Source organism: Electrophorus electricus, chromosome 8, assembly GCF_041902795.1.
Source record: "Electrophorus electricus isolate QZ-2024a chromosome 8, ASM4190279v1, whole genome shotgun sequence".
Lineage (NCBI taxonomy): Eukaryota > Metazoa > Chordata > Actinopteri > Gymnotiformes > Gymnotidae > Electrophorus > Electrophorus electricus.
Window position 1 is genome coordinate 14,346,954 of NC_137504.1, and position 14,739 is coordinate 14,361,692.

Consider the following 14,739-nt stretch of genomic DNA (forward strand, 5'->3'; position numbering starts at 1 on the left):
GTCTGTACACAAGGGCTTTTGACATGCAAGCGCTGCCGCCATTATGGAGAGAGGAGTATCACCCCAGTTCATATCATATATCATGCCTTCATCTCATTAAAATAAAGACCTACTGATTGTGTGTGATCTAGGTTTGGCTGAATGCTAGCTATAGTCCATGTAAGTCTGGTGCTTATTAAGGAGTTTGCTTTCGCTCTGTCTTGCCTGGAATTATGGAAGTATGCGATATTTGGAGAAGGGATTTGCATATCAATGGAGTGGTAGCAAATAGTGACGTGGTGGTGAACAGTATTGGGGGGAACAGGCTAGTCTCCCAGCATCGCCTTTCATCGTGTATGGCGTGAGATGGGTGGCATGGTGGCCTTGGTGAACTCCTAGACAGGGAGGGTTAATCAGGTGGTATAAGTTACTTCTCAGCTATGCTGTCACTGCAGACAGCACACGATCATTTGAAATGCAGGCAGCTGAGACTATACTGGGATATAATCTTGACAGGCAGAGGAACCCCAGCCCCCCACCCCCGCCACCCCAACCCAGTCATTTTCATTTTCTTTCAAACATTTTTTTTTTTAACTGGAGGCTGTCCTGAAACCCGACATTCCTGCTGCACATGTATTGAATTTTTACGCTCTCTCCCCTCCAGCTGACATCATATCCACGGTCGAGTTCAACTCCACCGGAGAGCTCCTGGCCACGGGGGACAAAGGAGGTCGTGTGGTGGTGTTCCAGAGAGAACAGGAGGTAAGTATACAGCCCATATGCTAACACTAGCTGGGGGACCATTAAAATGGGGGGGGGGATAAAATAATTGTCTCCCTGCTGAGCACATTATTATGTGTCTATTTCAGTTTTGCCTGTCATTCATGGTGTTTATTTCTGGTTTTGCCATCTTAGAACATGACAGTGCCTTGATAGATTATACCTCACATAATTTTAGCAACTAATTTAATCACACACATTTTCGCAACTATTATAATTGCTCACAAAAGCACATAAACAATACCCCAGGGTTCTGTCTGGCTCAGTAAATGTCTGAAAGGGTAACTCCCCACATCTTTGCTGCCATCTTCTCTAAATCTGTTTTGGCGATATCTGCTAATCTCTGTCTGCAGAGAGGCGTCCCCCCCACACACACACTGAGGTTAAATCTGTTCCCATTAAGGTGTCCACTTCGTCTGATCTCACCCTATTGACTCAGATGTTTCCTGAAGAGAGATCGGACCCTGAGGGTATTCATGGTTCGATCTGTATCAAGATATTCTGGGCCCGTGGACAACCTTCATGTCTTAGGATCATGCCCCCTCTTCAGAAACAAAGGAGGGTGGGGGTGTATCCACACATTAAAAATCAATGATATTCCACCGCCATTGCAGTGGGAATGTCTGAGGTCTGAGACCTTTTTTAGCTACAAAACAAGAAGGGTATGAGAAAGTGAAAGACACAATATGAGACTACTATTTCAACTCTCCAAAATACAGCCTACATACTGCCCATATGAAGAGCATATCGTCATATTTTATGCTAGACAAAGTTCCCTTCTTATTTATCATCTTGTTTCATTCTGATTTATTTTATAACCTTGTTTACCCTGATCATCAACATGATGCACAAATTATTATTTGGTTAAACTTAACATTAATGTCCAATTCTTCTCATGGTGTGTTTGAAAATCTTGCCCTGTGGTCAGAGTAAGAACCAGCCCCACCGACGAGGGGAGTACAATGTTTACAGCACCTTTCAGAGCCACGAGCCTGAGTTCGACTACCTGAAAAGCCTGGAAATTGAGGAGAAGATCAACAAGATCCGCTGGCTGCCTCAGCAAAATGCTGCCTACTTCCTCCTCTCCACCAATGGCAAGCCAGATACTTTTATTCTCAACCAATGCTAGATCAAACCTAGAGCTAGACTTTTCATTTATAAAAATCCCGAAAAGTCCATAATTTATGAAGTGTAAATAATTATTCAAGGTGTCTCCCTGAGAAGGAGAATAGAATAGGACAAAATAGAATAATTCAGTATCGTAGATGGAAATTTTACAAAGCAGGATTTTTCTCTTTGCCAGATAAGTCAAGCCTTACTAAGAGTCAAAGAGAGAAAGTTAGACAGTTTTCAATTTGGCCTTATATTACTTGATTTATTATATACAGAAATATATATCCACTGGATACTGGATACCCCATGGTTTTCACATGATCATATTATCACACAGTATGACCTACTGATATCTATAAAAAACTAACAAAACCATACATGTGTGACCATTGTAATGTTTTGCTTCGATAACAACATCATGTGAATCAGGAAGTTATGTGGATCATAGTATAGCAATACTTTGAACATAAAATAATATTCTACTTGACTTTTTACAGCATAACAAAAGAATAAACAGTGACAGTGAACACCTGTTTTACCCTCTACATTTACATTTACATTTACAGCATTTAGCAGACGCTCTTATCCAGAGCGACTTAGAAAAGTGCTTTGTCATTTACTCATAGAATATATCCAAGTACAGTACAGTAGGTTAGAATTAAACATAGCAATGAACTAGAATACTGTAGAATACAGGGATGAATGCTGATACCTATAAGTGCAAAATACATAAGGTCTATCTTAAACAATGATAAGTGCTATAAACAATAAGTGCTGGAGTTTGTTAAACAACATAAACAATGCCTTACAATAAGTACAAAATTAGTCAGTCAAGATGGGAGCAGTGTCAGTTGTCCTTTAAATATTCCTTTAAGTAGATGGGTCTTTAGTCTGCGTTTGAAGACTTTAAGGGACTCTGCTGTCCTGCTCAGCAAGTGGGAGTTCATTCCACCATCTTGGAGCCAGGACAGAAAATAGTCTCGATGCTTGTCGTCCATGAGACCCGAAGCAAGGTATTTCAAGCCGAGCCGTACTTGAGGTTCGAAGTACTCAAGGTACGGATCGGGCTTTGACCATTGACCTTGTATGAAGGGGCTGGTCCATTTTTGGCTTTGTAGGCAAGCATCAAGGTTTTAAATCTGATGCGTGCAGCTACAGGGAGCGCAGCAGCGGAGTAACGTGTGAATTTTGGAAGATTGAAGACCAGTCATGCTGCTGCATTCTGGACAAGTTGTAGAGGTTTGATGGCTCTTAGAGGAAGACCAGCGAGTTGCAGTAGTCTAGCGAGTTGCAGTAGTCTAGCTTAGAGATCAGAAGAGATTGCACAAGCACCTGGGTAGCTTCCTGAGAAAGAAAGGGTTGAATCCTTCGTATGTTACAAAGGAGGAATCTGCAAGACCGGGTTAGATTAGAAACATGAGTTGAGAACGACAACTGGTTGTCCAAAGTTACGCCCAGGCTACGGGCAGCTTCAGATCCTAATACCAGGGAGTTCTCAAAGGAGGTCCTGGTAAGGGTTGGCAGTACCTAGGATGACCAGAAGTTCGGTTTTACTGGGGTTGAGCTTCAAGTGGTGGGCTGTCATCCATGACACGATGTCAGTCAAGCATGCCGAGATACGTCTGGAGACCTGCGTGTCAGAGGGTGGAAAAGAAAGAAATAATTGAGTGTCATTGGCATAGCAGTGGTAGGAGAAACCATGAGAAGATATTACATCACCAAGAGAACGAGTATACAAAGAGAAGAGAAGGGGGCCCAATACTGAGCCTAGTGGAACACCAGTGGAGAGTCTACAGGGTTTGGATGTGGATCCTCCTCATGTCACCTGATAGGACCGTCCATATAGATAGGTCTGAAACCATCTCCAAGCAGAGCCAGTCACACCAAACCTGGAAAGAACAGAGAGAAGAATGTTGTGGTTCACTGTGTCAAAGGCTGCTGAAAGGTCTAGAAGAATAAAAATGACTGTAAAAATGACTGTCAGCTTTAGCGGCATGAATTTTCTCAGTCACTGCTATGAGGGCCATTTCTGTAGAATGTGCCGGTTTGTAGCCAGACTGATTGGGACCATGCAGCTGGTTCTGGGTGAGAAAAAGGGACAATTGATTATAAACTGCTCATTCAAGGGCTTTTGAGAGGAAAGAGAGAAGTGATACTGATCTGTAGTTGGTAACGCTGGAGCTTTCAAGTGTGGCCTTCTTGAGGATTGGTACCACCCTGGTGGTTTTGAATACAGTAGGCACATATCCAGAAGATAAGAAGTTGTTGATGATATCAGAGATGAAAGGAAGCAGATCTCTTGCGATTGTCTGGAACAGAGCAGAAGGAATTGGATCCAGCAGACATGGAAGTCAACTCTACCCACTCCTCCTCGTCCTATCGGCTAGGCTAGATGAAAAAAAAAAAGAAAGAAAAAGAAAAACAAAACACAAAAGTAAAGCACATTTATGGATTTTTTATAAATATTTGCATGTTTAATACCCACCTACACTTCAGGCTCTATTTGCTGTGCCTTGTCATCTAGATAGATAAAGGGATTCCAGGTGTCTAAAAATGTACTAGAGTACGATGTCTGATCTTCTCCATATGTACTTTGAACTTAAATTTCTGAACACAAATTATACATGCTATTATACAAAACTGGTTAAAACCAATAAATAAAAAACATCCAGTATCAAACATCTCTGGGCTGATCGGCTACATTTGGGGTAAATGTAAAATTGTGTAAACTAGATTTTGTATTCCTTATAACCCTTTATATGTTGGGTCGGTTGCACTACAGCAGTGAAATGCAGAATTGTTCAGCTCCCCTGGCCTGTTGCTGAGACTGAAACCCACTGGAATAGTTGATTACTATACCCCTATCCCCCTCGAGACCTGATTGGCACGCCTTTGCAGATGATCATCAGACTCTCTGTGATACAGTGATACATACTCTCATACTCAAATACTGAGTAATGCAGGGCAAAGTGGAACCTGGGAATGAAATGTAATTGATGTCTTTCAGTTAGCGACTCTTGTATTCCTCAGTCCACCAACCTGCTAAGCTGCGATTGGCGTTGGCTTCCTTTTCAGGTTAATTAGCCCAGGAAAGGTGCCAAGAGGCCAGCAGGAAAGCACTGTTCTGTCTTTGGTCACATTGCAGCAGTGATGAAGGCCAGGCAACAGGAAGCTTTCATCAGGTTAATTGAGAGATACTGATCTTTGCTGACATATCTCCTGTCCATTTGCCTCATGTCGTCTTCGTTCATGCTCTCCTCCACCGGCCCTTCTCTAGCAAGTCAGCAAACTGTTTGCTCTGCCCTCGGCCCTCTCGGTTGCTTTGTTGCCTTGCATTTGACCTTTTGAATTGTGGTTCACACTCCACCCCCCCCCCCCCCCCCCCACCTCACCTCCACGCTCTGCCCACAGACAAAACCGTCAAGCTGTGGAAGATCAGCGAGAGGGACAAGAGGCCAGAGGGCTACAACCTAAAGGATGAGGACGGCAGGGTGAGGGACCCCTCCACCATCACGGCCCTGAGGGTAAGCTCGATTGGTACGGTGGCGATACTGGAGCTGGAGCTGGTTGGGTGGGGCATGAAGGCTTAAATCTTTGACTTAAATCATTGGCATAAGATGGGGTCCAAACATCGCTGCTAGCCTGGCAGCTATTCCTTGAACTCACAGTGACACAAGGCGGTTTCTGGGGGATTCCTGCGGCCGAGGGGGTGGGGGGTGGATTACGGAAGTAGAGCAGTTTCATGGCTTGCCAAATGCAGGTTGGGGGTGGAGGTTTGTGGGGATGGGAGGAGTTGGTTGAGGTCTCAGAGGGTCTTCAGAGGAAAGAGCGGAAAGACCCATGCTTATGGTTCAGGTCTGCTGAAGACCAGAACAGAAATAGGCCATCTGTCAGTGTGGACCCAGAGGAGGAGGGTCAAAGAAGGGTCGACTCTAAATGCCAAAACCTGCCTGCCCAACCCCACCCCCACGTATACAATCACACTGGGAATATGGAATGTGTCCAGGAGTGACCTGATGGTCCGTCTGAGGGAAGCTGATAAATGTCACATGTTAATGCTGTTGACAGATCTTAATGCTGCATTAATACTAATTAAAGGGACAGTTCAATTAAACAATTCAAATGTGGCACACATTTTAACACCAGCTAGCAATCAGCATTGGCTTTTTGAATATCACTTTTGCATTCTTACAATCTTGGATTCTCAAATAGGCCCTTACATAACGTGCAACCTCAGGAATCAGCAGGAATCGCATTATGCTGAGAGTCGGAATTCTGAGGCGCCCAAGACAGGCTGAAGTGAGGAGAAACAATACAACACCTGGCATGCCTCCCCTCCTCTCGTCTCGTCTCGTCTCGTCTCACTGTTGTGTGCCCTTTCAAAGAGTTGCACAGTGAAAGGCATTGACAAGTTTGGTGACTGGGAGCAGGATGAACTGTGTAGTTTGTCGCGTAGTGGTGGTGGTACCGAGGTCCCTGACTGCCTCTTTTTAATGCCCAGTTTAACATCTCTTTTAATGGAACATATGACTTGACCTATGTGGTCATGTTTTTATGAACCAGTTTCAAAGTCCAATAGGAAGACTTTGACCAAATCACAGACTATAAACTCTGGTACAAGCCTAAATTTAAAATAGAATTTAAATCTTAATCTAGGAATTACAAACTCATGGATTATGATTGACCTGACAGATCACCTGGGGATTTACTAAACAGATCTGTGCATCAGATTGGTGGTGCCCTCATGCCCATCCTAGAGACCTTTGTGTCTTTACTGAGGAACTAAGACGCAAGCAACAGTTGAGCCCTCCAGTGACAGGCAACTAGAAGAAAAAATGCAGCAAAATGAACCTCCGTCCGTGCCCAAGAAATGTGATTTGTGGGTAATGTTTTAGTCACTTCTTTGTGATTTCAAGGTAATAGTTTAGTCACTTCTAATGTGACAGTGTGTGGTTTTGCTAGTAGGGGCTTGTGTTACACTTCTGTACTGGAGGATAATTGCATCACAGTGCTGTAGCATGGTGTTAACAGTCGGCTGGTCTTTAGCATCAGATAATCTTCAGACATTCTCCCTCCAGCAGGCATGAATTTACACCTTTTTTTTGCTTTTTTTTTTTGCCAACAATCGCTCTCCTGGCTCCCTCCTTCGCGCCCTCCCTCCGTGCCTCTGTAGTACGGCAGCCCCTCTTTCACTCAGACAGCTACTGTAATGTGGCCAGCGCAGTGATCCCCCTTGTCCATCACCTGTTCCTTAACTAACACTGCAGCCCACTGGAGACAGGGCAGATTATACTGGAGTAGCTGGAATCCCATCCCCAAGTGCAAGGTGGATGTGTGTGTTGTTTTAAGGGACCAAGAGCATTTATCACAGCACAACCCGAGTGAGGTGTGGGTTAAAGGGGGTAAGGATGAGGCAGAACAGGGGATTCTGAGTGGGTGGCCACACGCTACATCTGTTGCTGACCATACAACAGTTCGGCACGGCATGCGATAGTGTTTGCTGGCTTTCTTCCTGTTCTGACTCGCTAAATAAAAGGGAATTCACCCTGCAGAAATGTTTTGCACGAGGAGGAGAGGGAATCACTCAACAACTGTAGAGCCTAGAAACCTTTAGGAAGATGGGCAAGAACAATGCGGGGCAAGAACAATGTGATTGTGTGGGGTAAAGAACAAAAACTGAAGATTGTTCCAAAATTCAGAACAGGGAAATGGACACGAATGTATGCCTACACCCACACAGACACACAGACACACACAACTAAATCATCTGAGATTTTGCATACACACCTGCTGTGATGACAGCAAAACTTAATATGAATCATAGCATTATATTGTATTATAATTCACTAATACATTGTAGCAGTTTTATAAGCTTTGCAGCCCCAGTATTTAAACACTAGTAGCAGAGATATTAATAATGCATGGTATGTACTGTGCCCACATAACTACCCCCCCCCCCACCACCACCACTCATTAGTGGCTGAATATCACAGCAATTGAAATTAATTAAAGCTTGATTCCCAGATAATAGCCCCAATCAGCACAGACTGCTCGTCAACTTAATTCATGTACTGATTTTGTTAGAAGCAGCATCGTTATACACGGTCAAATAATCAACCCTCTTAATAGACTAAACAAATTGCTGTCATCAAAAAAATATTACTGTAGTCTTAAATATCTTGTTTCACTCCTGTCTGGAGTGATCACCTTACATTTTATATCAATTAATACCTCATTAGGAATGAACTAATAGGAGTTCAGGGTTATTTCTATTGTTTTAGTCTTTTACATACATTATCTCACAAAGCATGAGGGGAAACATGGGCACATTTATTCCGGATAAACTGGAGTGGTTCTAAATCCCTGCGCCCAAATAAAAGTCCCCATGTGTGCAGTGATAATGACCTGCCTCAGCAGTGCCCCCGCTCCCCCCACTCCTCCAATCAATCTAAAAAGCCAGGCGCAACTGCGGAGCCGAGGACCATCATTAGAGAGGGGCTTCTCCCCATAAAGCGGGTGGATTGGGGAGGGGCAGACGCAGCCCAACCCCAATGCAGCGGCGCACCCCTGCGGTGTGACGCACGGAGGAGCCGCGCTCTTTAGATTAGTTGTCATTAAAGGGCTGGCCTTACCACAAAGGAACCGTGATGCCTATTAGAGACCCTCACGGTGGGGGTCCACAGCACACAATGATGCTTGGTCAGGTTGTGTAGCTCTCAAGGCTTCAACGGTACCACTCTGTACGCTGGCTGGACTGACTAGTAATTGGGGCAAAGAGTGCTTGAAAAAGCTCCTATTATGTGCTCTTTCCGTAATCAGCTCTCTTATTATTAATCAGTGGCACTTCGGGTTCATCCACTATATAACTGTACAAAACTAAGGCTTTGACTATTAATATGTAAGTGTTATTTATTATATTAACATACAAGTGATAATAAGCAAAAATATCTTATGTATTATGATGTATTATATATGTATTATTTCTCTATTTACAAATTGTGATCTCATATACAATATTTCTAGACACTTAAGATTACTTAAACTTAGTTCATCAAATGAAATGAAGTAAATAAATGAGTAAAATTACCTGCTAGTGCAATAATAATTTCACTTGGCAAGACACTTAAAATAAATGTTTAGACATAAATTGAATATGATTCAAAGGTTGAAATGACGACTTTATTTTACATTAGATATACTGCCTACATTCAAGCTGTTTTTGCAAGAACCATTGCTTCTTAATCCTTGATACCCTTTATTTGTCATCTCTACAAGGTGCCGGTGTTGAGGCCCATGGACCTGATGGTGGAGGCCACACCTCGCCGAGTATTCTCCAATGCGCACACCTACCACATCAACTCAATCTCAGTCAACAGTGACTATGAGACATACATGTCCACAGATGACTTGAGAATCAACCTGTGGAACCTGGAGATCACCAACAGAAGCTTCAGTATCTTTGTACCAAGACTGATCTATGCTGATACATGTTTCTTTTAATGGAGAGATTGATGCCTTAGAAAAAGAGTGTATCTATGTAATTAGATATCAGTCACTTTTAATATGTAATTTGACTCCAGGAATTTAAAATGTTAAAGCCCGTTTTGCTCTTAAGAATACCACCAACCACCAGCTCATGTTGCCTTATAATGCTCAAGCTTATCTTCAGTGGCAAACTTCACACTGGTGCATTGCCCGTTATCAAGCATTCTCCACTAATGTGCAGCCTTCCCAGAGGTCAGTGTGGTTCACCCATGACAGGCATGTCTCCCCATTGATCACCAGTCTAAAGACCTTTGCAGAGTGATGAGAAGCTGCCTTTGACAGCCTAATTGGACGATGACGACTGGGGTCGGATGCTCATGGTGCATGGAGACCCCCCCAAGCCTCCTGTTTACCATGCTTGGCTTGCAATATCTGCCAGAAGCAGGCCATAATCTTTTGAACCTTTGCCCCATCATGACAGAGAGCAAGGTTTTGCTATAGCTCAAGAGATAGGCCTTTTCCCCTTTAAGCCTACAGTGGAAGTGTACCGTGGACTCTCTTGAGGAATAGTTGATATGGAAAGGGTTTCCTCACAGAATGTACAATTTTCATGCAGCAAGCTGGAGTTGTTTCTAGAATGCTCTCAGTATACCTGGAATGCATGGTCACAGTCATGTGACATGCCTTTCAAATCATGTGTGTTGAATATCACAATTGCATATTATAGCCCTGCTTACTATAAATGAACCTAAAAGATTGATTAAATTATGACAGGTGTAAGTGAAAGTACAGGGGTAAAAAAGGTGCACATCTCCAATTGGAATCCACGTCACACAAAGCATTAATTGATATACACCCCATTTTGTCATTTAACATACTTTGACCTTGCATCAGGATACATGTGGTTCCTTTACCATAATGTTGCAGATATTGTAGACATTAAGCCAGCCAATATGGAAGAGCTGACTGAAGTGATCACAGCAGCAGAGTTTCACCCCAACCACTGCAACACATTCGTCTACAGCAGCAGTAAGGGCTCCCTACGGCTGTGTGACATGCGCGCAGCGGCACTCTGTGACAACCACTCCAAATGTAAGTTTATTCAACATTTTGCACATAAAGAAACTGAAAGCTACCATGTTTCTCCAAAGCGCAAAGCTCACTGTGAACAGAAGCTGCTCATGATGCTTATTCTAAAGAGTAAGGATGCTGTGGTTTGTTTTGCAGTCTTTGAGGAGCCAGAGGACCCCAATAATCGCTCCTTCTTCTCAGAGATCATCTCCTCCATCTCAGATGTCAAGTTCAGCCACAGTGGTCGCTACCTAATGACCCGTGACTACCTCACCGTAAAGGTGTGGGACCTCAATATGGAGAGCAAACCTCTGGAAACTTACCAGGTAATTGGATACTTGCTCAATTAAGATTGAAACTGAGGCACTGCTCCTCCTCACCCTTTAACTGCAATGTCATGAGTGTGCAGTTGTTATACACCTACATCACTACACTGGCACAAGAGCTAGATACCCTAAAAGCCTTTGTAAAAACCTTCCTATTAAAAAGAAAACAATTCAGTTTAAAGAGAGAGGGTACTTCATGCTCAGTTTATTGTGTCAAGATATATTACACACAAGTGGCACACAAGACTGTTCACAGCAAAGGGAACAAGGCATAGTTTGCTATTCCACAGAAGTTGGAACCATTTCTCAGCAGCCTCATATAACCCTTCTCTCCCCATCCAGTACCCCAACTAAGGGAAAAGGGGGAGTGAAATCCACATGATTATTGCACTACCACTACATCACATGTCATCTTAAGAAGGCAACCAAACCTGTTCTTTATGATCCAGTAGTCAACACCATTCTCTGACCCATATCCCACAAGTAGCACATCAAGGGTAACTTTAGACATGCCACACTGTGGGTCATCATAAATTCCTAGTGAGGAAAAGTTAGTAGAGTGTTACACTGAGTTACTTTAGCTTTAAGCTTGCTCAGCTTAGTTTACTGAAAAGGACAAGATGAGGAAACCCCTGTTCTACAGTGCTTAGGCCAGATATCACCATAGGAAACTTGTATTCAAAAGTGGGATGGCTTTGTCCATAGAGAACATTCATTTCTCATTTTCTACCTACAGAGGGGCATTACATTAGTAAAGCCCTCTGATTTCAGGAACTTTGAGGTAAATACTGCTTTAACTCAGGTGTGAAAGCATGCATTTCTGAGTTAGAGCTACTGCACCACTCAATACAACTTCATGAATGTTCAGGGCAAAAAAAAAAAAAAAAAAAAAAAAAAAAAAAAATCAGAAGTAGAGAAGTCAAAGCATTACCTGTTTTGTAGAACATAAAACTGATATTGCTAGCATCAATGGTCACTGTGATTGGGCCAAAGGAGGCTAAAGCCTTTTTCAAGACTTCCTCATCTCCAGAGGGCAGCCTGCCATGACCCTGTATCATTATTACATTCTCATCTGGGTCATGTAAGCAGTCCTGGTTAGCCTTGAAAAATAAGTTATGTAGTCACATTAAAACACCACACAAGTGTACAGGGCAATTGGTTTCAACAGCTCAAGTATCAGATTACTACCATCTCAGTTGACAAGCCAAAATGCATGTGCCCACCTTCGCCCGATACGGGTAGTTGGCTTCCGAGTTAATTCCGCGGCTTTGGACGTAGTTATAAGCGTTTCCCATCCATGCGCCATCACATCCATAGGTGATGTTAGTAGAGCAGTCTACCAGGTTTTGTACGCTCAGAGACAGCAGTACACCAGTGGTCTTTGCCACTTGAGCCTCAATAGCTCCAACAACACTAAAAGCCCAACTTGAGCTGCAAGCACCCTAACAAAAGAAGCAAGAGTTCTTTTAAAAAGTATGGCTTTAAAAGCCACGATCAAGAGGTGCCTTTCCAGCAACAGATTACCTGGTCCTTTACAGGAGTGACAAAGCCCAGGGCCCTGTAGTCCAGGCTGTCCGGAGCAGGACCAAGCCGGGGTACTTTTATGGGACTTGGGCTCAACTTCGCATTCAGGATGCCAATGTATTCACTCAAAGTCTATGGAGAGGAAACAACTCCCCAGTTAGAAGGGGGGGGGGAAATAAAAAATAAATAAAAAAATAAGAAATAAAAACACACCCCTCACAAGCTATATTAGTGCAGAGCAGAAGTTTAGATAGGAAAGTGCCACTACACACCGCAGCACCAAATTTATTCACAGCCATTGTGAAATTGCTGCGCCCCAATAGGAAGACCTTGTTACAGTCAATAATTGCATTCAAGTTTTGAGTCCAGATCGCCCTTCGCTTGCCATCAGTGGCTGGCTATAAGGGAACAGAGATTTCAGTTAGGATACAAACAGAGATCAAAATGGAAACCCACTCACAAGCCACTGAATACTCATAAGCAATCATAAGTGAAAACTTACCCCAAACTCCCGCTTGTATTGCTGCTTCCAGTCCCGCCATCTCTGCAAAGTACCCCACTCAATACAAAACACTAAGGCAAGACAATAAACTGCCACAGTAAAACCCAACAGCGCTCTCATGGTGTGACAAAGAAGCAGTCAGAACCATTGAGAAATAACTGCGTAAGTGTTGCTTAGCCACTGCAGCCCTTTAACACTGCAGCCTTACTTGCTAACAGGTGTTGGACATTCTTCATCTGATTGAGGGGAGCCAGGTGACATGCATTATGTTATCTGCTGGGGTGCAGGTGAGCACACTGAATTAAAAAAAAAAAGGTGTACGCTCCAAAGCCTTACCAAATGTAGATTCTTCTTCACATTAACTTTTGATCCTGACTGTTTATATTTATGTTGTTAAGCAGCCCATACCTGACAGCAGTTTGAAGAAACATCAACCATGAAATAGCTTGGGTGTGCACACATTTACAAAGTCATATGTGTGAGACAGATCATTATTGAAACAAAATGGAAGCAATAGTGAAAAGAACATTCAAGCATTCACATTTAGAAATAACCCAGATCTGACTGGGAAAAATAGATTTTTCTGCTAATAGTAATGTCTTTTTCATTAAGACCCAGCTGTAAAATGTGTACTAAAAGCAGATACAGTAATAGCACCTTTTCCTACTCCAGGTCCATGACTACCTGAGAAGTAAGATGTGCTCTCTCTACGAGAACGACTGCATCTTTGACAAGTTTGAATGTGTCTGGAATGGGACTGACAGGTATTTATTTTCTGTATTGTAAAATATGTAGGTAGAGCTAAAAAGCTACATAGAACAGAACAGTCACAGTAATACACAAGGTTAAATGTTCAATCTGGACAAAGAAACCTATTAAACTTCTGTTGTTTTCTTAAAGAAGTGCACATAGTGCAACCTCATTTGAATGATCCCATTGTTTTGTATGCTCTTTAATTATATATATTTCTGTAGGGCTCTAACATTTCAGCATATAACATGATTCTAACCCCCGCCCCATAGTGTCCTCATGACGGGCTCCTACAATAACTTCTTCCGCATGTTTGATCGTAACACTAAACGTGACGTGACACTGGAGGCGTCGCGGGAAAACAGCAAACCTCGAGCCATCCTCAAGCCGCGCAAGGTGTGCATGGGTGGCAAGCGTCGTAAAGATGAGATCAGCGTGGACAGCTTGGACTTCAGTAAGAAGATTCTCCACACAGCCTGGCACCCATCCGAGAACATAATTGCTGTGGCCGCCACCAACAACCTCTATATATTCCAGGACAAAGTCAACTAGCATGCAGCTCTGAGGTGCTTCATCATCCCAGACAGACTGGCACCACTCGTCAATGGGAACTGGTAGATTTAAGGACTTATGGGCAGTGACTCCTGCTTTCGGGGAGCAACGTTTGATTGAGCATTTCTGGCCTCACAGCAGATTGTAACCACTGCTATGAATCCCATGTACTGTACATTTCAGGTTACTACAAAACCCTGAAGAATGCTAGTGGCTGTTGCCTGTTCCTTTTGATTTAGTTCTCCCTTTCTCCAAGTCTCCCTTTGCTGTAGATTTTAATTTGGTATGCACAGCAATACAGTGGAGATATTTCTGCATTTCATTGCAATGTAGAGTGTTTTTTTGTTTTTTTAAATCATCTGAGCCCAAATACTCCAACCGGTTCTTTTTTGGCAGGACTAAAGGTTATCTGATGGAAGGCTGGATGCCAGACTGCCTTGGCCTTTAGGTGCCCATCAACCATACCCTGATCCCCTTTTATTTATTCCCCATTTTAGTTCACGAAGGTGCATGCATCATTTCAACAGTCTGGGTTGGAAGGTGCACCAGGGAACTGTTTTAAGATGGAAGAAAAACAATGTAGCACTGTACTGCTTTTGTTCTAATTTTCTAAGGAAACTTTAAAAAGTGTAATAAAAAAAACAAGAGGAACCAATT

General features: G+C 43.0%; 2 protein-coding genes across 6 annotated transcripts in view; one reads left to right on the forward strand and one right to left on the reverse strand.

The window, feature by feature from the left end:
- ppp2r2bb (protein phosphatase 2, regulatory subunit B, beta b) overlaps positions 1–14,737 on the forward strand; it is a 55,449-nt gene extending 40,712 nt beyond the window's left edge. For all 5 annotated transcript variants that reach the window (XM_027023452.3, XM_081720218.1, XM_027023451.3 and 2 more), the window contains exons 2-9: positions 644–741; positions 1,688–1,853; positions 5,284–5,396; positions 9,148–9,325; positions 10,285–10,449; positions 10,585–10,754; positions 13,453–13,544; positions 13,803–14,737. In XM_027023452.3, coding sequence (XP_026879253.1) covers positions 644–741; positions 1,688–1,853; positions 5,284–5,396; positions 9,148–9,325; positions 10,285–10,449; positions 10,585–10,754; positions 13,453–13,544; positions 13,803–14,082 — 1,262 coding nt within the window. In that variant the 3' untranslated portion in view covers positions 14,083–14,737. The remainder of the gene's footprint in view (positions 1–643; positions 742–1,687; positions 1,854–5,283; positions 5,397–9,147; positions 9,326–10,284; positions 10,450–10,584; positions 10,755–13,452; positions 13,545–13,802) is intronic.
- On the reverse strand, positions 11,005–13,126 carry LOC113585755 (cathepsin K-like). Its single transcript, XM_081720220.1, has 7 exons — positions 12,781–13,126; positions 12,551–12,676; positions 12,279–12,410; positions 11,978–12,196; positions 11,686–11,854; positions 11,186–11,291; positions 11,005–11,104 (listed from the first exon to the last, which is right to left on the reverse strand). The coding sequence occupies exons 1-7, from the start codon at positions 12,898–12,900 to the stop codon at positions 11,005–11,007; spliced, it is 972 nt and encodes a 323-aa protein (XP_081576346.1). The 5' UTR covers positions 12,901–13,126.
- Positions 14,738–14,739: the final 2 nt, after the last annotated feature.